At 43.7% G+C, this 27820-nt stretch overlaps 1 protein-coding gene across 1 annotated transcript in view; it reads right to left on the minus strand.

Moving 5' to 3' along the window:
• LOC135088665 (glutamine synthetase 2 cytoplasmic-like) overlaps positions 1–27820 on the minus strand; it is a 229556-nt gene that overhangs the window by 2452 nt on the left and 199284 nt on the right. The window contains exon 9 of the mRNA XM_063983597.1: positions 24702–24841. Coding sequence (XP_063839667.1) covers positions 24702–24841 — 140 coding nt within the window. The remainder of the gene's footprint in view (positions 1–24701; positions 24842–27820) is intronic.

Below are 27820 nucleotides of genomic sequence, written 5' to 3' on the forward strand. Positions count from 1 at the left end.
CAAGCTCAAAGTGCGCTCTTCCGCTTGGAGCGATTTTCCGCGCGGATTTTGAAAATGTGACGTAGTAACATGAAAAGCTGCATGTAAGATATTATCTGTGTACAATGGTCAGAATGGTTAGTAGGGGAGCCGAAGCGGGGATTTCGGCACTTACTAAAGAGTGGCAGACTAACATACAAGGAAATACTTTGTACCTGGTTGAGTACCTCTAAGTATGAATTTTTGATATAAAACGGCATTAGTTCTTATGCCTCTCACCCAAAAAATACCTCAATTAAGCCCAAATTTGAGACACACAGTCAAACCTTGAGTGACGACGGAAACTAGCCTAGATGGAGGACATTATGAAATTGAACTTCTGCTTCTTCATTGATGAAAACTTTCGTTCGTTTCAGCCGAAAGACGTCCACTGCTGGACAAAGGTTTCCCCCAAGGATTTCCACAAAGACCGGTCCTGCGCCGCTTGCATCCAGATGATGAAAACTTATCATTTACCATACCTTATCATTTTGTATTTCATTTTCAAGTCACTTTTTTTTCGCTTACTGTTTAAACAAAACGACAATTTTTTTTAAATCTCAGGTCTTTTGAACGCACTTCTGAACGATGTCTGGTTTTAATTTCACCCTGTTTCTGCTGTAGACTACCTCCAGGGTAAACAGTTATAAAGCATGGGATTCTTTGGGTTTTCGCCATCACTGCTTTTAACGCTACTACTAATAGGTCTCCCTATCCGTGAGAGGGCAACTACTTTTATTTTTGATTTTTTACACTTAAAACTTCATTGTACCTATTGTTCACGCAGAACTAATTAAAGAAATACATTATTTAGTTTAGAGAATTGAAATTGGAGTTGCGCTACCATCGTTCAATTAGATGGTTTCCAACATGGCAAAAATCGGAACCAGCGATCCGGTATTGACGGTGGCGTCCCACTGTCAATGTCATGGATAGGACACAGTGTATTTTGGAACTATAGGCGAGACGGGGATACAGTGAATGGAAGAGTGAACGCGCGCGCGGACCGAATGAGATCGACCGATAGTGATGTGTAGCTGTCTGTCATAGACACCTATCATTTAATGAAAAGACGAACTAAAATTTTTCATCGCGACTAAAATATGCTTTGGCGCGTAGCCGCACCAATGCAGCGTGACAACTGCAGTTCGGACTTCATTATGCGTCCACTACACATACAATAAAATTCGAACTATCGCATATTTTTTCTTTCTAATTCTAATTCAGTAAAAAATGTTTTTGAGACCTTCATTCAAAATTCAAAAGTTATTATCATATGACAGAACTTATGACCAGACTATGTACATTGAATAAAATATTTTTCTTTTTATCATCAAGCTTAGCAACCTAATGTTACTATGACACCCGAGTTAATCCACATTCAGCACCATAGCCTCCCCTTCTACAAGCCCCTCTACAAATGTCAAAATGTCACTTAACCCTTTTAGCATCAGTTTCTTTTGTTTTTGAGAAGATGTAGTTACCCAAATTTTTATTTCAGTTAAATTATAGTCCAGTCGTTTGGTACAAATTAACGTGGTTACCTGGAGAGTGTTCTGGGAGTTTTGAAAATTGGTGTTTAAATAGATTTCGCTATGCTCTCTGTTAGCCTGTTAGTTAAGTGTGATTGCCGCGCTCGTTGAGAAATTGGAAAAATGCTGCATTAGAGAAAGTTTTGATAATTTTACATTCTTTCCTATTTCGTCGTTACAGCCAAATGACGTCCACTGCTGGACAAAGGCGAGAGGCCTTTGGGTTTTCCATAGGTTTTTTACAATGAACAGTCCTGTGCTGCCCGCATTCAGGTTCTTCCCGCGACCTTTACCAGATCGTCGGTCCACCTAGTAGGAGGCCTACTCACGCTACGACTTCCAGCCCGTGGTCGCCACTCAAGAAAATTTCTGCCCCAATGGCCATCGTATCTACGAACTATGTGTCCCGCCCACTGCCACTTGATTTTAGCAATTCTGCGTGCTATGTCGGTCACTTTGGTTCTCCTGCGGATCTCCTCATTTCTGATTTGATCACGCAGGGAAACCCCGAGCATAGCCCGCTCCATCGCCCTTTGGGTGACCTTGAGCCTTCTTATGAGGCCCATAGTAAGCGACCACGTTTCAGATCCTTAAACTTTCCTATTTATTTCACGACTAGCTTATGTCTGCGGCCTCACCCGCGTGAAATTCAGTGTCACAGATCGGCATAAATTATAGCCTATATGGTAATCTGGGTTACAAACAATAATATTGTACAGTTTCAACAAAATCCGTTGAGTACTTTTTGCGTGAAAGAGTAACAAACCTAAGACACAGGAATCTTCCTAGTTCAGGTATCAACCCACCAACGTCCAACATTCTTACTTTTTATTTTTCCTGATTATTTGTTATTATAAATATCATAATATTATCTGTTATGTTGGTGAGAAATAAACATTACTTTACTTTACTTTAAACATCCAGACTTGATGTCTGGATGTTTAAAGTAAAGTAAAGTAATGTTAACTTTCGCATCCGCGACTTCGTACGCGTGGACCTCGTTTTACTCCATTAGGGGTGGAGTTTCGTATAATCCGCTCTTAGCATCTATAGCGCATACATAAATGTAAAAATGGCTTAATAGTGCACAAAATTGGCAATAGATGGCATAATAATGGTTACTTTTGGGTTTGAAATGTGATTGAACGATGACAACTAACAACAGTTGTCAGTTGGGTAAAATTTTATTTTATTTGGAAAAAGACAAAAAGTGGTAAATGGGTTAACGTTCGGGGGCTGAAAAATCATGTTGTGACGTCACGCGCGAATATTGGAAATTTTTGAAAATTTAAAAAGGTCCGTAAACTTCTCGAGGCTCTATCTTCGGTAATACTGGATGGATTGAGGTGAAATAAAGACTAGTGTAATGTATGTGATCTAAACTTTAAATTAAATCATAATTTAACTTAATATTACAACTTATGCGTGTTGTCCATTCGGGAAAAGGGGGTAAAACAGGATCCACGCGTACGAAGTCGCGGGCGGCCGCTAGTCTTTTATAAAACAAGGTAGTAATATATGAAAAGATGTTAATTTACGTTAAAACTTAATCATTAAGTGGGTATGTGATTGGCTATCTGACTACGGTCCAGCATCGTATGACAAACAAAGGGCGGGCGTTAATAATGACATCGCATCAGTCATGTGGCCTCATTACATATTTGAAAAATGGATTAATTTTCCCTTATCTATTAAGAGAAACAAGGAATTGAGTCACTAGCAGCAACACTGTGTGTTAAAAGAGATGCATGATGCCGTCGCCGTCACGTCAAATAGAACCGTTTTTTGCAACTATTTTGACTGTTTGTTAGCACATATTGGCACGCTGAAAATTTGAACACTTGATATTTTCAGATTTTACATTAGTGAAATCGTGGATGTTTATGAGAAATAGCGCTTCAGAAACGTGGTGACTGGTTCAGTTATCGATTTATTGTACAAAACAGTGAAATAATCCTGACAACTGACACACAAATGACTACGAGTATCATCCAAAATCGGTTTCGTTTGAAAGCTCGTGGCTGTTGCTCTATTCCGAAGGAATATTAACTTTATGGTTAAACGTAGCTATGAAACCCTGAAACCCACACCACAAAGGTCCAGATATTAAACAGTATTATCGAATCTTATTACACAAAAGCCCCTTAGGTGACCCAAATATCTCTCCCAGCCTTATATTTATACAGACCTAATTTCTCAAGTTATTGATCTATTTGCGTGAAAACATTTTCCAAACCCCTTTCAAGAAGCTCTGTCGTGCACCGTCGAGGATTTATTGAATGTGTAAAGATGTGATACAGTCGCACATTACCTAAAGACGTGAGTACAGTCGACACATCGGATTACCATTATTTTTTGTTGCAAAGTAGCAGCTATTGCAACTACATAGGAATCTATATAGTTTAGGTTGATGCACTGTCGTTCGTACTAGCAGATGCTCTACAGACCGGTAAGTATAAGTACTGGGCGTCTTGTCAACTTGCGTTGACGTGGAACTAATAATATTTAAAGTATTAACGCAGCCTAACACCGCTATAAATGTAAAATACTCTGTAACAATTTTGTGTGTAAATAGTAAAGATTTAGAATACACTATTCCATTATATGATTGTACACACAACAGCACATAAAGATGTATTACTGTGGCATCTTATGTAGACGCAATAAGAGCTATATTTCAATAAAAACATTTCACTGTACCAACCCGTTCGTTGCCTCCACCATAACTTATTTCCGCCTCCGCGCCTCCTAAGTGCGTTTTAGCGATTTACATCAATTTAACACGTTTATTTGAACTAAGCATTTAAATTGGCAGGCGCTAACTCAAAAACAGGTGGGAACAGAACATTTCTTACTGGAGGAATAAATACATCTAAATTGATACATAGGTACACAAAACATATTCTTCTTCTTCTCAGTCGGTACACTCTTGTCAGAGTGGTCGTGATCATCATTTTGAATCACGATTCAGAGTGATGTCCCTCGTAATACGGCGCCATTCCTCGCGGACTGCAGCTTTCCGGGTACTTTCGCTAACCGAGCACTTAGTTGCGGCCTTGATCTGGTCCGTCCATCTCATTGGTGATCTACCACGTGGTCTGGTGCCCTCAACTTTTCCCTGCACTACGAGACGCTCTATGGAGTCATTACTGCGCCGAGATACATGACAAAACATATAAATGAGTCATAAGTATTAGAGTGTCAGACTTTTATATCAAGATAAAACATTATCTATTATCACATTTATGAAACTGTATTCGTAATATTATATTAAAACTTTTCCTTTTCGTTTGTGTCCTTAATCTTTCCAAAATCACTGGACCAATAATTCAGCAGATGGTCGATACTTTTTTTTTCACTTTAGAATAGATTGTTACGCGGAAATAAAACAAACCCCGTAAAATACTTGGTTTGGTAAAACTAATTTTTACACGCGAGTGAGCCACGTAGAAGTTTAATAAATATTTGCTCACGAAATATTGGAGTTTTTTTCCTTGTCAACACCACAGATATTTTATTTATAGTTGAAAATCCCAAGAAACTGTTCATCCTAAATCAGTATGCATTGCGCAGAATCCATTTCGTAAACCTACACAGAGCAAAATATCACGTATGGAAAAGACCATCTTTCACTGACATTACATTGTCAATGCGTGGAGGATTGAAAAAGTAAAAAAAAATAATGGGTTTCTTTTTTTAGAGATCTAAGTGAAGTCAATTTGTTGATTAAAGCTTTTGCTTGATAAATTATTTTATTATTAAGAATGAGAAATTGTAACTGAAGTTCCAACTCTCTTTGTGTTTTATACAATCTTGATAAATATTATTATGAGCAAATAAAAGAATATTAAAATTGAAGGAGGATAATCATTGACTGTTAAATTATATTTACGTACTTATTAAAGCTCTTTGTCTGTAATAATAAACACGAACAATATGTTACTTTTTCTAAGCGTTACCAAAATACGACTTCTGTCTGACCCACTTTCAATAACAATAGAAGTGAAGATAACATTCAAAGCCGCGTTCAAAGTATCTGTTTTAGCGATAAATAATATGAATATAACCTAAACAATATAAGAAATAAACTGTAACAAAAATCTTTTCGAATTTCGGTCACCATCAATATGCAGAAGAAAAATTTTATTAACGGAAATACATTTCCTTAATAGTCTTGAGTCTATGATAAACCAGACTTAACATCATTTTTCTTGGCATGTTACAATAAATCAACGATGATGACTTTTATGAGAATTTGTGTTAATCGAAATACAAGATTTATCACATTTTGTGCCAGTACGATTGTCCTGTCCATGAATATATTTAACAGAAATAGGAGTAAAAGACATGAAACAAAAATGCAAATATGCTAGTTGTGCCGGACGGTATGGGGTTGCAACCCTGTGCGGACCCTTGATACCGTACGCCGACACGGCGCGATGCGGGGTGCAGCGCGAGCGGGAGAGCGAGACGAAGGGGGCGGGGAGCGCAGAAATAATAACTCGGTTGTGGTTGAGACTGTGACCGGTTCCTCGGAGCAGTGGCGAGAGCTTGGTGTTGTAGCTTGTTGAGGAGAAAACGCGGAACTGACTGGGTCTTTTTTTTTTTTTGAAGGGACGCGCGCTGGTAGCTTGAGGAGCTTTTCCAGCTTCACCGGGCAGAGTGGCGAGTACAGAAGGTACTCTAGCCGTTTGGCGATCGTCGGTGCGCGTGCCGACGAGGCCGAGTGTGGGCAAGCCCAGGCTCGTCCGCGTCGGTCGCAGACCGACGTTCGCGATCGGGCCGTATCGAGCGCATAAGGCGCCCGATCAGTGGCGAACCCAACTAGAGGGTTGCCCACCGCGGTGTTGGACCCAAGTCCAGCCTACGGCGGGCTCACTCTAGTGGGCCCGATCAAGGGGACTACGGACGCGGCCTGAGGGCGCCACGGTAGGCTCGGACCTCGGCTCAGGCCGTGTCCGGGGGACGGATAGGGGAGAACCGGCCCGGTACATGTCTGTACCGTCCGAAATGGAAAGCAGGGCCTCGTACTCGCCGGCGAGTACGGTGTAACGAGCTACTGTGTTGTGGAGTAGTTGGCGTGCTTAAGGCAGTGATGTCTGTGTTAAGAAATTCGGTAATAGGATCGTCCGGGTCGTCTAGGACATGCCTAGGTCGTCGGTATTGGGCAGCGACATCTTTCTGGGGTGTATACGTGGCGGCGCTAACGATAAGAGGGTTCTTGTGGTTGATCGCTTTATCAAAGTAGCGGCGAGAGGCTTCTTTCATAAAGTGATCAATCGATGGGATCTCGAAATCTCTATGGAGATTCGTGTTACGCACGAACCACGGGGCATCCGCGGCTCGGCGTAAGAATTTGTTTTGGAGGGTCTGGAATTTCTTAAGGTCTGTGCAGGAAGTGTGAGCAAACACCGGACTGGCGTAAGTCAACACTGGACGGATGCAGGTTTTGTAAATTGTCAACTTATTTCTAAGTGACAATTTACTTTTCCTTCCAACTAGGTGGTACAGTCGGTGGATGTAGTGGTTCGCACGGCTCAAGACGCGTCTGAGGTGCGGAGCGAACGATAATCTCTGGTCGAGGGTGACACCTAAGTACTTGGCCTCACTTTTCCAAGGAATAGTTTGGTCAAATAAGGTGAGATGGGTGGGGACATTAGGACGAGTGCGAACCGGAGGACGTTTCGCAGACAAAGCCCTAGAAAAGTACACTGCTGCACTTTTTTCGGGATTTACCTCGATACGCCACTTCCTGAACCATTCGCCTAATTGCGTGACTGCGCGTTGGAGCGCCAAGATGACGTAATTCCGATTACGTCCGGACTTGTAGAGTGCGGTGTCGTCCGCAAAGAGGGCTAAATCCGTATTCGGATATTTGGGGATGTCATTGACGTACAATGAAAAGAGGATGGGCGAGAGCACGGAGCCCTGGGGGACTCCGGCTCTTATGGGGCGGGGGGAGGAGAGGGAGCCATCTACTCGGTAACGAAAGGTGCGATTCGATAAAAAGTCATGTAAGATGTGCACGAGACTGTCCGGCACACCGAGTTCGTAAAGCTTGTAAATCAAGCCATTGTGCCAGACTTTATCGAATGCCTTCGCTACGTCGAAGAATAGCACTCCTGTCCCTACGGGTGGCTTAGCAGTGAGGCCGCTAAGTATGTGCTCCGTTAAGCGGTGCACCTGTTGTACGCAGGAATGTGAGGCGCGGAAGCCAAACTGTTCGTTTATTAAGAGATTATTAGAAAAAACATAATCTCTTAATCGAGAGACAATTATACGTTCGTATAACTTACCCATGGTCTTTAAGAGACTGATGGGTCTGTAGCTTGTGGGGTCAGCCAGTTTCTTACCGGGCTTCGGGATGCCAATGACTTCTGCCTCTTTCCACGCGTCGGGAAAGATGCAGTGAGACATGGCCGCGTTGAAAATAGCAACCAAGAGGTATACTAGGGGGGCGGGCAGGGCGCGTAAGACTCTATTAGAGATACGGTCCGGGTCGGGGGCTTTGTTGGGACGGAAACCTTTGATTATCGTTCGCACCTCGTCGACGTTGGTCGGGTCTAGGGTTGTGGTCGGAGGGAGGGCGGCTCTACGTTCGACTTCGCTGTCCACCATGCGGAGGTGGGCAGAGTCTACTGGGAGGGTACTGGGGGAGCACTGTGCTTCTAGACTGTCGGCTAGACATTCGGCTTTGGCGTCGTCGTCAAACGCAAGCGTTTGATCGGGACGTAAAAGCGGTGGCGTGGACGCTACGGTGTCGGACTTAAAGGCTCTCGTCAACTTCCAATAGGCTTGGTGAGATGGCGAGATTTCTTTAAGAAGATCATCCCACTGATTGTTACGGAGTTCCGCGATACGAGCCTTGACAGCGCGCTGTAAGGAACGTAGGCGGGCTCTGTTTTCCTCGGTTGGATAAGCGTCATAATCGCGAGTGGCTGCGTTCTTTGCCCTCAATAGTTCTCGCGCATCGTCCGGCAACCTGAGACGGTGGTTAGCCATCGCAGGCACTTGCCTAGACGAGTCGCCGATGGCGACCGAGATGTGACTAGTGAGCGCATCGATCGCGTGAATAGTTTCGTGAGGCGAAACTATATCGTCGGGGATTGAGGACAGTTGTGGGCTCTGACAGTTCCCAAGTTTTACCTTGAGTTTGTCCCAGTCCACAATTGTCTTCATAGTGGGTGTAGACTCAGGAGAGCCTAGTTGTAGTACGACCGGGCGATGGTCAGAAGTGAGCGCGTGCATGGTTTCTATAGAGTGTAGGCGGAGGCCTATATTCTTTAGAATTGCCATGTCCAGAATGTCGGGCCGATGCTCGACATTGTAAGGATAGTGAGTGGGCGTCATAGGGACTAAGATGTCAAAGATGAGTTCCTCAGAGAGTTCGCTTAACATGTTGCCATTGGCAGTGGATGTTACGCAACCCCAATGAGTGTGTTTGCTATTAAAGTCGCCGCCAAGAATGACTGCACTATTCATAGCAAAGAGGGCCTGAAAGTCGCTCCTTAAGGGAGTCTTGTTCGGGGAGAGGTAAACCGAGCCGATGAGGATGGGCTCGTGTCCAGTCATGGCTAGCCGACAGAGTGAGACTTCTAGGTTAGAGAGAGAAGGGGGATCGACTAGAGCACAGTGCAGAGAACGCTTATAATAAATAAGCGTGCCGCCGCCACGTGTGGGCCTATCGTGTCTAATGATATTGTAGTTCGCTATCCTAGGATTGCGAATAGAGGGTGTTAGGAGGGTCTCTTGAACCAGAAAGATGTCGACCTGGTGGTCGGTAAGGAACTGAGTAACCTCGTCCTTCTGCTGTCTAAGACCGTTAGCGTTGAAAAATGCTAAGGTGATTGACCGGGGTTTGATCCTAGCGGTGGGATTAGCCATTACGGAGCGTGGAAAGAGGAGATAGCGTAGCAAAAGTCTACGTGTTCGGCGAGGATAGATAACCTATCCATGATGTTGCCTTCGCCATTAGTCGCGCGCAGTTTTGCGGCGATCACAAACATCTCGCCGACATTTATTTGGCCAAAGAAGTCTCTGACCAACTTAATGTCAGCCGCAGGTGAATGTGAAGGCTGGGGCATGGCCTGAGGGGCCGGGACTTTGTGGGCTGGTGCCTTAGGGGCAGGGGGACTTGGGTTAGGCGCCTGTTGGGTAGGTGCCTTTGGCGTAGCCTTAGGGGCTGGGTGGGGTTGAGGAGCCTGCTGGAGCGCGGGTGGGGCCACAGCTGTTTGGGTGGGTGTGGGAGTAAGGCTGGCAGCCTGGGTGTAGGCCAGAGGCCTAGCCCAAGCATTGGGCCTGTTGGGGCGGAGGCTAGGAGCCTCACTTGCTACCGCAAAGTTGCGAGTAGCATTGATCTGCCTGGGGGCAGAGGGGATGGGGGCACGCGGCTGAGTGCGTGGAGCCCGGGGACAACCGCGATAATTCGCAGGATGACCCTGGCTACCACACAGTATGCAGCTCGGTGGTTCGGTGGCTGTGGCCTTGTCACGGACACAGTCGGCTGTGCCGTGATCGCCTAGGCACTTGACGCACCTAGGACGGGCGTGACAATTACGGGCAGTCAGTCACAGGTCTTCGACCTTCTTGGCCGGTTCGGGCGTCGAGCTTGTGCTCATGGCCCGTGCTGCATCTCGTCTGGCTACTGCCAGTCGGTGGTTTGACGTCGCTTGGCGACGGACTGCCTGGGCTTCTACCTGGCACCACTGTCCCGCCCTCGGCGCGGTACCAGCCCACCGGGTGAGTCGACGTTGGTCGAGGCCCAGTGAACGACCAGCGAGCGGGCGGTTCCTGGATGCCAGGGAGCTTTCAGGCAGTCACTTAATGTTCGGTTATTGGTGTTGTTTACTCTTTAGTGCGGGCGTTGGGCCGACACTACTTTGAAGCGGGGCTTCGGTGCTGCGACAGCTGGTGCTGTGACTGCTGGTGCTGTGGCGGCTGGTGCGGAGACGGGTCTCGCAGGCGCCGCAGGCTGGGTGGTGTCGGCGTCCTCTGCTTCTGGCAGCAGGAGGTCCCGGGGGAGGGGGCGGTTGCCCGGGGGGCGGGCTGGTGTTGGCGCGATGTTGTGGAGATGGCAATGGGGGCCGTTGTCCGCGCGGTCATACATGACACGCGCCAGGCGCGTGATGAATTCCTCCACTGTCTCCACGTTGATGTCCCGGGCAATGACGTCGTTGCGAACGTACCGCCCCGCCCCGGTGATGACGCGGAGGGACACGTTCTGCTGCGCCTGGATCTTCTCCTTGTTGGTTCAGGAGATGAGGGGGTACCACGCTGGGGCCGCGTAGGTGAGGCGCGACCGGACATACGTCTTGTAGACCATCAGTTTGGTCCTCAAGGGGAGCCGCGAGCTGAGCACCGGGCGCAGGATGGCGCGCGCGATTTGGGCCTGGCGAACCACATGGGTCACCTGTGGCCCCATGCGCAGCGAGCGGTCGATGCGGCACCCGAGGTAGGTCACTGTGGTCTCCCAAGCGATGCCCTGGTCACGTAGCGTGAGGTGTGGCGGTGGTTTCCCCGACCCGAACGCTATGGCGGCGGTCTTGCCCACATTGACCGCGATTCGCCAGCGGTCTAGCCAGGGGGGCAGCAGGTCGAGAAGGCGCTGCATCCTCGCAGTCGCCACGTTCATGCTGCGCGATGAGGATATGAAGGCGCTGTCGTCAGCAAACAACGCTAACGCCACATCCCGTTCTCCCTCTCGAAGATGGTCGCGGAGGGTGGGGATGTCGTTGGTGTAAGTGGCGTATAGCGTCGGCGACAGACAGCTGCCTTGTGGAACGCCTGCCCTGATGCTGCGCGGCTGGGAGGCCTCTCCCTCTACGACCACGGTGAACGTGCGGTCGCGGAGGAACGAGGCGATCAGGTGCACCAGCGCAGGAGGGAGCAGCGGCTTGAGCTTGTACAGCAGGCCGACATGCCAGACCCGGTCGAAGGCCTTCTCGACGTCGAGGAACACCCCGACGGAGCGGTGGCCCTGGTTCTTCTCGTCGGCCAGCATGTGCAACACCCTTACCAGCTGCAGTGTGGTGGAGTGGCCGCTGCGGAATCCGAATTGCTCGTCTCTCAACGGGACGAGCGGGCGGACTCGGCGCAGCAGCAGGCGTTCGAAGAGCTTCGCTAGGTGGGACAGCAGCGTTATCGGCCTGTAGCTGGCCGGGCTTCGGCGGTCTTTGCCAGGCTTGGGCAGCGTGATGACGCTGCCGGTTTTCCACGCACTGGGAAAGTGGCTGGTGCGCAGGATGCCGTTGAAGATGCGCGTCAGCGTCACCATCGCTCTCCCAGGCAGGTTGGTGATGGCCGCGGAGGAGATGTTGTCTGGGCCGGGAGCCTTGCGCTTGTTCAGCCTCAGCGCAGACTTGCGGAGCTCAGCGGGGGAGATGAAGTCGTCCCCGCTGAGCGGAGGCGGCGGAGAGGACAGCATCTCCTCGACGCAGCGCCGCACGTGGTCGTGGTGGGCGGTCGTGTCCGCGTCGGTGGCGGCGGGGTGCGGGGTGAACTGCACCTCCAGGTGGTCCGCCAGTAGGCGGGCGCGGTCTGCCGCCGCGTAGTGGCGGGCGCCGGTGGCGTCCACCAGCGGGCAGGTTGATGTGGGCGGCCTGGAGAGCTGTCTGTTCAGCTTGAAGAGGTCAGCGGTGCTATCTGTTACACGGTCTATGTGCTTCTCCCAGCTAGCACCGCGCCATTCCTTCACCGCTGCAGACACCTCGAATGTGAGGCGGTTGAGCTCCGCCTTGATTCTGGGACAGCGAGTTGTTGCCCACAGGCGTCTAAGGTTGCGTTTCTTGCGCAGGTCCTTAGTGATGTTGGCGGGGAGGTCGTCCCGCCGGTTGCTGGCCCTCGTGCAGACGGTGGTTGCCGCTTCTTTGGCAGCCAGCACGCGCGAGGTGAAGTGCTCGACCGCTGCCGTCCTCAGCGTTAGAGAGGCGGCCCTCGAGAGTCAGGTCGGCCAGTTCCGCCTTAAAGGTCGCCCAGTTGACCTTTAAGGCGGAACACAGTATGCAGCTCGGTGGTTCGGTGGCTGTGGCCTTGTCACGGACACAGTCGGCTGTGCCGTGATCGCCTAGGCACTTGACGCACCTAGGACGGGCGTGACAATTACGGGCAGCGTGCCCGTAATGTTGACAGCGGTGGCACTGGCCGGGAGCGCCGCGCTTTCGGGGTGGCTCAACTTTGAGCCCGGAGATGAAGCAAACCGTTTTCAAATTGAAAATCGATTTCGCTTCGTTGGAATAGTCCAAGACTACTTGGACAAGGTCAAATGGTTCACGTGTACGAGTCCTGTACAGACGGTGAACCTGTTTGACGGGAAAGTTTTGTGCCTTGAGGTCGGCCAAGATGGAGGCGGAGTCTAGCTCCTTGGGAAGGCCACGGATAACAACCCGCAGCTCCCTTTCCTCCTCGCGAGGGAAGGTATGATAACCGATACGGTTTTCATCGAGGAAACGTGTTAGGGCTCGGTGCTCGTCCGAGGTGGACAAGGACACCTTAATGCCTACGTTGCACGACTTAGCGTGCGAGAAATTGATGTGGCGCTCCTTGAGCGCGCCGGAAATCTTGTTCCAGGACGCCTTGTCCTGGACAAAGACTGGGGGGACTCTGGCAGTCCGCCCGGTGCTCGACTGCGAGCCGGAGGGCTGGGAAGATTGCGCGGGCTGAGAGAGGCCCGAGTTGGCCTTCAGCGCCTTCGCAGGGGGGGAAGGAGGGGGAGAGGCCGCGGATTTGCGGGTCCTCTTCGGACGACTGACGGTGGTGAAGCCACCGTTATCGGCGTCTGAGACAGAGTCACATTCCATGTCCCTACTGGGGGCATGGGATTGGTGATCTATCACAATAGAGTGCTCGTTCGTGAGCGGGATTGGTAGAGGGGCCGAGTTCGGATCGCACATGGCGTCCTCGGGACATGAAGGGGAAGCAGGCTCCTCATACACAGAGCTTGCGAGGGTCTTTGCCCGTATGTGGGCTTTAAACCCGGAGAGGACCTCCGGGTGAGTGGCCCGGAGGAACTTTAAGAGTTCCTCCGTGTCCATGGCATGGAGTTGAGTTTCGCGACGCGTGAATCTACGCCGGTTCGCAAGTCGCAACCACCGAGAAGAGCCGGCAAGAAACTCGGTGGTTATAGCGGTGTGTAAGTCCCGCACAGTCGGTGTAAACCGTGCGGGGTGAGTGGGAAAAGTGTGCCCTAACCAATGTAACTACGCCGCAACGTAGCAACGCCGCGACGTAGGGTGAGTACCTACTCCTAGCAGTCCTTCAGGAGGGCCCCGGTTGCAAAAACAACCAGGGATACGCTCCTTCAGGGATGGAAAGTAGGGAGGGGTAGGGGGGGGGTCACGCCCGGCAGTGAAAAGACTGTGAAACCGAGTGTCTCAAGGGCGAGGAGGAACGCCTCACCCTCTCAAACGTGCCTTCCAGGAGGCCAAGGTTCACAGCCTAATATACCGGCGGCGGCAGGAAATTTCAGCGCCTTGAAAAAGGCACTGTCGGTCGCTCCCAATCGAACCGAACCGCCTTTAGAAAGGCGTTTAACTACGCTTGTTCGTTATCACCGTTAGGTATCCCAAGCGCAGCCGCGGGCAAGCCACGTAATTGTGACAAAACACCACAGAAACAAGACTCGCAGAGCGAAGGCGATAAGCTCGAGGAACTCGGAGCGCAGCGCATGCGAGCGGGCGGGCGAGGCGGAGCGCACGTCCGTACCGTGCGAGCGATGCGAAGCGAATGTGGTGACTGGGTCCGGATGGCACCCCGATATTTATTTACTTTCATTAGAGTGAGAAAACCTCGTTGCCTCTCGCTCTAATGAAACAGCAAATCTATTGCCCTCTCTTTCTAATTTAGACCCCCCCTGGGCGGCAATACCGTATAGAGAGCCTGTTTTTTATCTATTCGGTGACCTATTTTTTAACTATGACCTTGACCTAATTCTTATCGGATTCTAATTAGCTCTTCCACTATTCTTTGGAATCTATGTTATTTATTTTCAGGTAAACTATCCCTTATCATTAGACAGGTAAATAAAGGTACACAGGTACAGGGTTAATTACAAATTAAGAATTTGTACAAAAAATAGGGCTCATTTGGCCACATTATTTTACATTAATTGCCTTTATGGCTAATTAAGATTATCACCAATTAAAAGTAAATAACTATAAAGATCTACACATAATTATCTATCTAATGTACATACTATAAATACGACTCGACATACATAACTATGCGAAATTACAGGTTTAATCGATATACATAAAACAAAGGGCTATCAAATTATACATTTCTATGGTTTTCCAAAATAAACTATGATTTATACATCTCCAACGTCCCACATACGCCTATTAATCAGTAATTAAGGACTCGACACATTACTAATTGAGAACCAACAAAGAGAAAGTGGACTGTATTACGAAGTTATCGATATTTAAACTATACAAACTTTATAAAACGAAATAAAAATGAAACAAAAACGAAACAATTATTTACAGCTATTTAAGTTTCTATTCGGGGCCGTCCGTCGTGCACACTAGTGTTAAGCCAATTTTGTCCAAACGCGACTGTAATTTCGAATTCAACCAAGCAAGCTTCACTACTGCTTTGAGAAAAATCTGTTTAACGAAAGCATTTTCGAAGATATTGAAAATCACTGAACAAATCTGAATAGATCTTATCGGGTGTAAAAAAACCTATCCCAAAGCCGAGTAGGTAAATAACCACACATTTTACACATCCTTTTTGCCACAGAAACGTTGTTCTGATTTTTCTCTCCATAAAAACCTTATGTGGGACTTAAAGAATATAATTTGGAAAAAAAAATTGCCTCGAGTTTTGCGCTTAGCAACATTCTTATATGTTTTATAGATTTTGAGACTTTAAAGGTCAATGACAATATTTTCATATATTTTTTTTTACCTAGTCCTAGACCATTGTGAAGCGGTAGGTAAGTAGGTAGCCTACCTGTAGCTAAGTATTTGGAAACTTTTCTCAAGGAATAGGTATATTATTTGAATTCTAATCATGCTTATTCACATGCTAAAATAAAAAGTATTCAAAAGTAATTGATTGACATATTTTGTTATTCTTCCATAGGTATACAGGTAAATCTATACATCTATACTAATATTAAAAATACGAAAATAACTCTGTCTGTCTGTCTTGCTTTCACGCCTAAACCACTGAACCGATTTTGATGAAATTTGGCAGAGATAGTTTGACTCCCGGTAAAGGACATTTTATCCTGGTTTTTGAAACAGGGACGCGCGCGATAAAGTTTTTCTGTGACAGACAAAATTCCAAGCAGGCGAAGCCGCGGGCGGAAAGCTAGTATGTATATAATCAGACAAAATATTCATAACTACACAGACCCGCCCGGCAACCTGCCAGCACCCGCTCTTTTTACTGTAAATTTGTGGCGAGCGAGGCCCTTTCACGGCGGATTAGGTTTGCCAACTTCGGTATTTCCCGTGACGCCCCGTTGTATTACCATAACCTGAAATGCCCCGTGAGGACACGCCTTATTCCGTGTATAACTAAAATAAGGCATCAACGGTGGAATGATGATGATTCGTGGATAAAAAATGCGTGAAAAAGACCACAAAATAATTACTTTTAAGCATGGAAATATTTTCGTAGTCACAGAGTCATTACGTTTTCTTTTTACGAGCTTTTCTTTAGTTTCACCTGTCCGATATTTTTAATTTTTCCATGTAAAATAAATATTAGGTATACCTACATGAAAGCCTATGTGATATGTGTTAAACCTTTTTGAAATTTATCGCCTTTTACATGCGGCTCACGCTTGACCGTATTTTTATTTTTTATTTTGTCTATGACAACTCTGTCACCTTTCTACTCTCTGATCTACGATCCGTACATGTAATTGTTTGGTGTTAATAAATTCACATTTATTTCCTCGATAAAGACTTTAATTTATCAGGTTATGGGCCCAGTAAGCCCTAAAAGTGAAGCAGTGTAAAAACTTTTGTGGAAATACATAAAGCGAACATTACAAAGTGAATGTGACAATCTACAACACGGCGGGTATCTTTTGTTTTTCAAATTTTCGTCTTCAAACTGAGCAAAATCTCGAAAATGGCAGGAAATAATTCACTGGCATTAATTGAAAAGTTAACTGGCCGTGAAAACTATGCAACCTGGCGGTTTGCAGTCCAAACTTACCTGCAACATGAAGAGCTATGGGACTGCATCGAAAATTTTGACTCAGCGGCAGTTGTGGACAGAAAACGTGATACAAAAGCTAAAACAAAGATCATTCTTCTGGTTGACCCCATTAACTACGTGCACATTCAAGAAGCGAGTACTGCAAAAGAAGTGTGGGACAAACTGTCTTCTGTCTTCGATGACTCTGGGCTAACACGTCGAGTCGGCTTACTGCGTGATCTGTGTAACACCTCACTCAGTGCATGTCAAAGCGTAGAAGAGTACGTGAGCAAAATAATATCAACAGCTCATAAGCTCCGGAACATAGGCTTCAAGGTGGATGATGAGTGGCTCGGAACACTGCTGCTCTCCGGTCTTCCTCAGTCTTATCAGCCTATGATCATAGCTATCGAAAGCTCCGGCATGAAGATAACTTCCGATGCTATAAAAGCAAAGTTATTACAAGATGTAAGGCAATCTGAAAGTAATACTGAAGCATTTGCGGTGAACAGAAATTTTAAGAAGTTTCACAAGAAAGAGTCTAAGGGACCTAGATGTTACACATGTAACAAGTATGGACACAAGAGTCCCGAGTGCAAATCCAAACCAAATAATGCACAGAAGTCTACGAAGTCTTCATATGCTGCTGTGTTTATGGCATCATCCAGAGACTATGGTGATGCATGGTATGTGGATTCCGGTGCGTCCGCTCACATGACAAAACACAAGAACTTGTTTCTGACTCAAACAGTTCCCGGTGTTCAGAATATAAGAGCTGCAGATAATAAGTTGTTAACTGTAACATGTGCAGGACAAGTGAGCTTAGATGTCTACAATCATAAAGGACAAGAAAACAAAGTACTGTTTACCAATGTACTGTATGTCCCAGATCTGGCAACCAATTTGTTGTCCGTAAGCCAGATATTCAAAAGTGGTGGCCAAGTGAAATTCAATAGTACTGGCTGCACTATTTTAAACAGCAAGAACCAAATTGTTGCCACAGCAAGTCTCGTCAACAACATGTACCGGCTGAATATGCCAAAAGGCTATGCATGCATGTCAGATGTTGAAGAACATGATAGTTACTTATGGCATCAACGGATGGGGCACCTAAACTTCTACAGTTTAAAGAAGATGACATCCAACACTGAAGATGTAGTTCTCTCAGCAAAACCAGAGAAGGTGACATGTTTAACTTGCAAAGAAGGTAAACAGACACGACTACCTTTTAAACATGAGGGCTCCAAAGCTACAAAGGTTCTTGAGCTGGTCCACTCTGATATTTGCGGGCCTATGGAAACACAATCACTTGGTGGTGCCAAATACTTCATCACATTCCTTGATGACTATTCGAAGAAAATCTACGTTTACTTTCTCCGAAACAAGTCTGATGCCATTGAAAAGTTCAAAGAGTTCAAGAATGAAGTTGAGAACCAGTTAGATGCTCGTATAAAAACTCTTCGCACAGACAACGGCCTGGAATATGTAAATGGAAATTTCTCAGAGTTTCTGAAAAGTGCTGGCATCATTCACCAGACAACCACACCCTACACACCGGAACAAAACGGAACTGCAGAACGAATGAACCGATCATTAGTCGAAAGGGCAAGATGTATGCTGCTGAACGCTAATTTGCCAAAAATGTACTGGGCTGATGCCATACATACTGCAGCCTACGTCATAAATCGTTCTCCAACTAAGTCCCTATCGTTTAAAACTCCAGAAGAGATGTGGTCCGGTCTGAAGCCAACAGTCAATCACATGAGGATTTTCGGCTGTGAAGCTATGGTGCACTTACCCAAAGAAAAACGAAAGAAATTTGATCCAAAGGCACACAAGATGATTTTCATCGGATATTGTGAACACACAAAAGGTTACAGATTCATAATACCTAATACTAGAAGAGTAATTAAAAGCAGGGATGCTGTATTTATAGAATCCAGTGTGAAAAGAGACTTTGTTCCTGTAGAGCTGTCAACAGTGACACCTGAAACAGAAAAATGTGATACAGATGATACAGATTCAGAAAACTCGTATGATACAGTAACAGAGAACAGGTCTACTTCAGAAAGTGAGTACTTACCAGACACAAGTATCAGTTCCCCGGAGACCAGAAATATAACATTGAGACCTAGAAACAAAAACACACGAAAGGTACAAAATCTGGAAGATGAAGAGGAAAATACTTACTTGTCTAGACACGAAGAGACTCCAGTCGATTCTACAGCATACATTCCTGAAACATACAAAGAAGCTATTAGTTCAACAGATAAAGAAAATTGGATAAAAGCTATAAATGAAGAGTTAGATGCACACCAGAAAAATGAAACATGGACATTGGTAGAGAAGGAACCAAATGCAAAAGTTGTTGGATGCAAATGGGTGTTTAGACTAAAAGATGAACCAACTGGTCCACGTTTCAAGGCAAGACTTTGTGCAAAAGGATTTTCACAAACCCCTGGGATTGATTACAAAGAAACTTTTGCTCCTACCGTGAGGTACGACTCAATCCGTTTATTGTTGTCAGTGGCTGCTCAAGACAATCTTGAAATCATCCAGCTTGATGTGAAGACTGCCTTCCTGTATGGTGAGCTAGAAGAAACCATATTCATGAGTCCACATGAAGGTCTGTCCTGTGATAAAAAGATGACCATATTTGAAATGAAAATATTAGATAAACCAAGTAACTATGTAGGAATGCAAATTGAGAAATCAGACAAAGGCATATTTATACATCAGACTAAATATGTAGACCAACTGCTGCACAGATTTAATATGTATAATGCCAACCCCAACAGCGTACCAGTCGATCCGCACGTGAAGTTGCAGAAGGAAGACGGTGAGCCTGAAAAGAACATACCCTTCAGAGAAGCGGTGGGCTCCCTCATGCACCTGGCTATAGTGAGTCGACCAGACATAATGTATGCTGTCAGTCTGGTAAGTCGATTTCTAAATTGCTACAATGAGAGTCACTGGAATGCTGTCAAGAAAATCTTAAAGTATCTGAAGGATACGAAACAGCATGGCTTGTTCTACAGTCGATCACCAGAGTGTTCAGAAGTCACCGGATATAGTGATGCCGATTATGCTAACGACGTCGACACAAGGCGCTCAGTGACCGGTTATGTCTTTTTGAAAAACGGAGCGGCTGTGACATGGTCCAGTCAAAAGCAACAAACGGTAGCTCTTTCAACGACCGAAGCCGAGTTCATGGCGGCTTGTGCTGCCACTAAAGAAGCTCTGTGGTTGAGACACTTAATGTGTGATCTAGATGTTTATACGCAGGACTCTATATGTATTCACTTAGACAATCAAAGTGCTATTAGCGTAATTAAAAATATTAACTTTCATAAACGCTGTAAGCACATTGACATTAGATACCACTTTATCAAAGAGAAATATCATTTGGGAATTATAACTTTGAAGTATGTAAATACTGATAATCAGTTTGCAGATATATTTACAAAAGCATTGTCAAAGGATAAGTTTCAATTCTTAAGGCTTAAACTTGGTATGTTCTCCTTTGAATCTCTTTTCCAAAAGTAAAATAATATAATTTGGTTATGTACTTGTTTGTAAAATGTTTTAATTTGTAATTATGGAGGTACATAACACTAATGCATAAGTAACTAACATAGATTTTTGTTATCTTTGTTTTGTAAAAGGCTTAAATGTAGAGGGAGTGTTAAACCTTTTTGAAATTTATCGCCTTTTACATGCGGCTCACGCTTGACCGTATTTTTATTTTTTATTTTGTCTATGACAACTCTGTCACCTTTCTACTCTCTGATCTACGATCCGTACATGTAATTGTTTGGTGTTAATAAATTCACATTTATTTCCTCGATAAAGACTTTAATTTATCAATATGAATACATGAAATAATATTCTAAGGACGTCATCATTCATCATAAATAAATAATTCACAAAAAAATAAAATCCTGTGAAGGATGGTTTTTTCATTAGCCAGTCAGAGAGACAGCCATGCTAAGGGGAAGAGACAAAAATAACGCTGACGTAATAAAATGAAATCATTTGACAAGCCGTTGCTTAAACGAAAAGAGATGTCAACTTATATATTGTATGTAAGTATATTGGCTCAAATTGTTATTGCTGTCATCTTTCGAAGGTTGTCTTCAAAAAGCTAAAGCTTACAGCGTTTGGTGAAACCGACTTCCTGCGTTATTATGCACCTCTACGTGGTTTGAAGTTATTTTGAGTAACAGCATCGCACGCTCGCGCTATAACGCAATTTAAATTTTGAGCAGCTTATCTAGCTGCACCTTGTCTTGTACACACATGGAAGCCTTTGTCAAAGAACTTAGACGCGATATAGTCCCGTATGCTCGGCTTGGCCGCTTTTGCTGGTAAGCCAATGGCTTATTAGTGCACACTGTCATCGGATATTTTCGCGAAGGTTTGTCTTCGACAACCTAAGTCTGCAGGCACGAAACTGGCGACGGCCGAGCGACGGCGAGGTGACGCGACGGCCCGCCGCCCGCCGCCGCCAGTTTCATGCGCGTCACCATAATAAATTATACAAAGATACTGTCATGTTGTTGTATGCATCGCCGCCGCTCCGCCGTAGCGTTGCCCTGCCATCGCTCGGCCGTCGCCAGTTTCGTGTTCGCAGACTAAGCCTATGCGCAGACCATTGATTTTTCGTCGGCCGATAGTTTAGTCGGGTAGTTGATCAGTATGGGCATGTACCTATGGAAGTGCGCACATTACGCCGATTCGATTTGGCCGATTCTTCATACAATTTAAAATCGGGCACAACTATCGGCCAACTAAAAATCGATGGTCTGGGCCTAGTCTTACACTTACAGCGCTTAGTGAAAACGATTTCCCATCTCATCAGGTACGTGTTTACGTGGTTTTTTTTTTAAATTCTGAATTTAAATTCTGAACAACTTGTTTTGTAACACCTGAACAGCACATCAGAATAGGATAATCGCCCGAGGTGCAACTACACAAAATGCCACAGTGTTTACCTTGGTTAGGGTTTCTGCTCGAGCTTTCTCGAACTCGAGAAAACTCGAGAAATTTGGCTTCATTCGAGACGAGAAAAAAATACCGGAGCTCGAGAATTCTCGAGTCTCGAATTTGAAGCTTTAATATTCTTGAAAGCCTATTTTCTTAGACAAAAGTAAGATTTTAATTATTTAATAGGTTAACGTTTCTTTTAGACTGGTCTAGTCTTTCCTTTTTTACCCTACTGCGGCGTGACGCAAAGGAGTGATAATGTGTTTAACAGTATATGTATGTATGTTTTTTGAAACACTATAGAGACCAAACTCCGGGGTCGATTTTTATGATTCGCACGTCAATCGATTCCTCTCAGTCCGGCGAGTGTCACTAAAGACTAACTATCGTTAGATTTGTTTTAACTGTAAATATATTAACATGGCCGATTTTTGGCGCTATAATATGTATTAAAAAAATATCTCAAACCTATCGAGTGGGGTATCAAAATAAAGGGTTTTTAAATAGCTTGCAAAATGTATTTTCTTTAACTAAAAGATTAAAATAACAATATTATTTTAAAAAAAACCCAACTGGGTAAAAATGAACTGAGAAGATAAAAACAAGAGAGTGTTCACAAATGCAGTCCGAAGCATCAAACACTTATCATCATTATCATCAACAGCCCTTTACAGTCCACCGCTGGACTATGACCCTCCTCCGCGGGAAGAGTAGGGGTTGGTGACAAATGTATTCTATTCTGCCGTCACCACACGGCTTATCACCCACTACTTATCACCAACAAAAAAAATAGTCATTGATGCCTTCGACTGCATTTGTGAACACTTTGTCTTGTTCCTATCTTTTCAGTTCATTTTTACGTAGTTGGGTTTTTGTTTTTTTGTATATTAGATTTAAAAAAACCTGTGTTTTTAGCAAATTTCAATCGATTTCAACAATTTTAATTAAAAGACTCGAGACCCGAGAAAACTCGAGACTTTGGCCTCGAGAATTCCCGAAACTCGAGAAAAAAAATAGGTCGAGAAATCAGAAACCCTAACCTTGGTGTACCGTCCTCTTTGCATATACTTACATGGAAGCTGCATGTCAAAGATCTTACATGCGCGGCATGCCGCTTTTGCCGATGAACCAATGGCTCAATTTATTACATGCATCTAGGGTTTCTGATTTCTCGACCTATTTTTTTTCTCGAGTTTCGGGAATTCTCGAGGCCAAAGTCTCGAGTTTTCTCGGGTCTCGAGTCTTTTAATTAAAATTGTTGAAATCGATTGAAATTTGCTAAAAACACAGGTTTTTTTAAATCGAATATACAAAAAAACAAAAACCCAACTACGTAAAAATGAACTGAAAAGATAGGAACAAGACAAAGTGTTCACAAATGCAGTCGAAGGCATCAATGACTATTTTTTTTGTTGGTGATAAGTAGTGGGTGATAAGCCGTGTGGTGACGGCAGAATAGAATACATTTGTCACCAACCCCTACTCTTCCCGCGGAGGAGGGTCATAGTCCAGCGGTGGACTGTAAAGGGCTGTTGATGATAATGATGATAAGTGTTTGATGCTTCGGACTGCATTTGTGAACACTCTCTTGTTTTTATCTTCTCAGTTCATTTTTACCCAGTTGGGTTTTTTTTAAAATAATATTGTTATTTTAATCTTTTAGTTAAAGAAAATACATTTTGCAAGCTATTTAAAAACCCTTTATTTTGATACCCCACTCGATAGGTTTGAGATATTTTTTTAATACATATTATAGCGCCAAAAATCGGCCATGTTAATATATTTACAGTTAAAACAAATCTAACGATAGTTAGTCTTTAGTGACACTCGCCGGACTGAGAGGAATCGATTGACGTGCGAATCATAAAAATCGACCCCGGAGTTTGGTCTCTATAGTGTTTCAAAAAACATACATACATATACTGTTAAACACATTATCACTCCTTTGCGTCACGCCGCAGTAGGGTAAAAAAGGAAAGACTAGACCAGTCTAAAAGAAACGTTAACCTATTAAATAATTAAAATCTTACTTTTGTCTAAGAAAATAGGCTTTCAAGAATATTAAAGCTTCAAATTCGAGACTCGAGAATTCTCGAGCTCCGGTATTTTTTTCTCGTCTCGAATGAAGCCAAATTTCTCGAGTTTTCTCGAGTTCGAGAAAGCTCGAGCAGAAACCCTAATGCATACTGTCATCGAGTATTTTTGCGAAGATTTTTCTTTCGACAACCTAACATTACAGTGCACGCAATTTGAATTTTGAACAGCTGGTTTACAAAACCACCTATAAAAGCACCTGTAGACAACTAAGTAGGTATACAAAGTTCCAAAAACGCCTCAATTCAAACTACACATAACGTCACAGTGTTTTCCTTGATGTGCCCTCCTTTATGTACAGTCACGGAATGAAAAGGTTCGTCAGTTTTCAAATTGATTCCTTCAACGAATCGCGAGCACATATTACCTTTTGAAACTATGTTACAGAATAATCTCGAGTTAGAGAAAATAATCTTTAACTGTTCGTCAGTAAAGTTCAAAATTATTCAGATCAAAGTTGTTTGACGTTTTATCTTGTCAAGATTATTATGATTGATAAACTAAAACCTTCTTGTTGGTTCAACCTGCCATTATTATTTCTATTAAATAAAAAAAAAACTACATTTTGTAACATTGCATGGGATAGAAAATTAAACAAGCAAAACCTTATTCGTTAGCAAACGTCATATTTATTTAAATGTTAGCAGCACTGTTTCTTGCACGGTTATGTTGGCAGGTTTGACTCTTACAGTACCTAGTGCAAGCGAAAACCGACACTAAGGTGACGAACCTTTTCATTCCGCGACTGTACTTAACCCGGTCAAGTTAACTGCGCACCTAGCTGGAATACGACTCTCCCTCGCACTCACCTGCACACCTTTCTATGTTCGCCGCGTCCGTACCAGCGCGCGTCACGGCCGCCAGATGCGCAGTTAACTTGATCGAGTTGTAGATGGAAGCTTTTGACATAGAGCTTACCTGCAGTAAAGTCCCGTATGTGCGGCATCCCGTTCTTGCCAGTGAGCCGCCTGGCGTTGTCCGCGCCGTTGTTCGCGTCGTACTCGTTGATGTGGGCACCGTGACGACGCGCCAGCTTGTCTATGGCACGCTCTATCACTCTGTTGGAAAAAATATACTTTTTAATAACACCACTGCTGCACTGGTACCAAACAATTCTTTTTTCTTACTTTCTAATATAAAGTCAAAATGAACCGTCAGTCCAATGAATGGTTGTCTGTGAATGCATAATACTTCACAGACACCGTGTCAAGTTACACATGACTTATTTGAATAAAATAATGTTTTACTCCCTGTACACAAACAATCTTTGCAAAGATAACGCACATAATGGACGACATTTTCGTTGATGTAGAGGTACAATGTATCGCTTCAGAATGCTTGAATAACCTCTCGCATGGCAAAATATTTTTACAAATATTTGCATAGATTTTGTGCATCTCCGCAAACATTTTAAAACCGGCATTAGGCGTATTCAGAAAATACTTTATAGAATCTGATATTAAAACCCCTTTAAAGCTATAAGTAAGAAAAACATAGCGATAAACCTTTTAGCTAGTTAAATGAAGGAAGCGATTAATTTAGATAAGCAGACCCGAGCTCGGAGATTTCCGTAACATTCCGATACTAATCCGATTTTTATTGATTGGATTTGTCGCTTAAGGCGATTAGAGTCCTCAATGACCTTGGGCGTTTGACCTTCACGCCACGCGAAACACCCGCGCACCCCGCACGAAAACTCCGATTTGACACCGATCAAAATTACACGGGCATAGGTAGATACAGAATAGAAGCTCTTTTTTCATGACATTACTGCCTATTATTTTAAACTTGAATTGATGAACCTTGATGTCGGTGTCATTTAACTCAGGCGTAAAGGTATTTAATAATAATAACACAATCCATTAACATTTTGTACGGGATATATATTTTTTTTATGTAAAATGTTTCGTAAATTTTCTAATGTTTTTGTCGGTTCAGCCGTTCTCGAAATTTGAACATGTAATATGTAGGTAACTTCGGGTGGAATCTTGCAAGCTGAATTTGTTAGACCAACTTCCTGACGACAACTGTAGGTATTGGAACACATAGTAGTATTGTCTATGGTTTAAAAAAGAAAATGTTTCTTCTTTTGTCTATTGTCATTCTCTTTATGTCACTTTTAGTCGGCCGTTTGGTGTAGTGGTTCAGAACGGACTACTATGCCGAGAGGTCCCGGGTTCGATTCCCGGCCGGGCAGAAATTGAAATGATGAATTTTAATTTCTGTGACGGGTCTGGGTGTGACTATGTATAATATTTATGTATTAAAAAAAAAGTATATAAGTAGTATATCCGTTAAGCTAGCACCCATAACACAAGCATTAAGTTGCTTACTTTGGGGCTAGCTGGCGCTGTGTGAAATTGTTCAAAGATTTATTTATTTATTTATTTACTTATGAAGAATAAACTGAAAATGTGTTTAATGTCGTCTTTTTGTTAGAAATCCTTCAACAACTGATTGAGTTAAAATTTTGGATATACATGTAATTCGGATGATAATGTAATATTGTGATGACATGGAGTCGATCTGATGATAGAGCTGGAATGCCAGTGGCCCCATAGCAACTCCGGGATTAAACGATTCCATCGAGTTTAGGCTCGTTTGATTTAAATTTATTTATTTATATAAATATAAGTAAGTAATATTATGTATAGCCTGACCAGGAACATAAAAACCCTCGCCATGTTGCGGAAAACTAATGGTACTAATTTCTTTTAATGGCAACAGTAACTGAAAACTTCATTGACATGTCACCTTGCATGTCAGTGTATTGCTGTCAAAGTGTAAACAAACTTTATTTTAAATGTGCGCAATTGATTTTGTGAATTAAATTGCTAAAATCTTTTTATAGTCGTGAAAGAAAAGTGGTTCACAATGTTTTAAAGTATTTGTCGAAGAGAAATACTAAGGGTTCGGACAATATTTTCATTGAATAATGTTTTCGACAAAGGTTGTCAAATTGACTGACATGTTTATCGTATAGTACAGTACAGTCCACTATGAAAATTAGCTGTGGTTTGTTTCAACTACCCATTTTAAAGTTTTTTGTCACTTTCTAAGTGTTGAATTTTATGGAATTGGGAAAGAAGTACCGAGTAAGCGTTCATGAGCAGACATTGCAGTTGAATATTCAAGTTCTGAATTTGATTATTGATGAATAATAAAATAAATCCTACTAACTCGATTGATGGTTTCATTTAATTTATTTAAACCAGGTTACCTATAATAATATTTTTTCGCTAATTTATGAAAATATCAAATTAGCCCGTAATCCTGAATCCTGATACATAAAGTTAGCCTATTAATTTAACACAGGTACGACTGTACTCAGTGTTGCACTATCAAATGCAATTGACGCGCCTCTATGCCAGTGTTTTTATGTTCCTGGTCAGGCTATAAGTAAGCTACTTTAAAAATCACGAGCTACCTACTTCAATTCTCAAAGGCAAACAGGGAGATGATGGAGCTGGAATGTGGCCGTGGGAATAGGCTAGTTTATTAAAAAACACTTTTAGTCCGTCAATTACACTATCAAAAAATATTGGACACGGGATATTTTTATTTGTCAACAAACAAGTAATTACGAAGTTATGATGCGATGAAATTCCGCATGACGTCACAAATTGCAACAATTTTAAGCACGCCTTAACGTCATGGGCCTCTTCAGAACTTTGGCGCGCTTTATCTCTTTAAATTTTCATAAGTTTAAAAAAGTGAAAAATACATTTAAAGTATTTTTTTGGTAAGTTGACCGACGGACTAATTCAAACTCTTGCTTTACCCAGGAAACATCCCTTCGAAATTATTACGAGCTACATAACGAAAAATCTTTGCTACTACGCAGCAGCAAATTCCGCATCATAAATAAAAAAATAAATTAAAAGAAAAAACCTTTTTTTTAAAACAAGTTTTTGTATGCTAATAATTTTAGTTTCATGACATGCTCCCAAAATTCATCATCTTATAAGAGGATTTTAGTTTTTATCGACGAAACTTTTTAATTATTATAGGTACGTTTCATTGTTAGGTAATTTAGG

Source organism: Ostrinia nubilalis, chromosome 4 (genome assembly GCF_963855985.1).
Source record: "Ostrinia nubilalis chromosome 4, ilOstNubi1.1, whole genome shotgun sequence".
Lineage (NCBI taxonomy): Eukaryota > Metazoa > Arthropoda > Insecta > Lepidoptera > Crambidae > Ostrinia > Ostrinia nubilalis.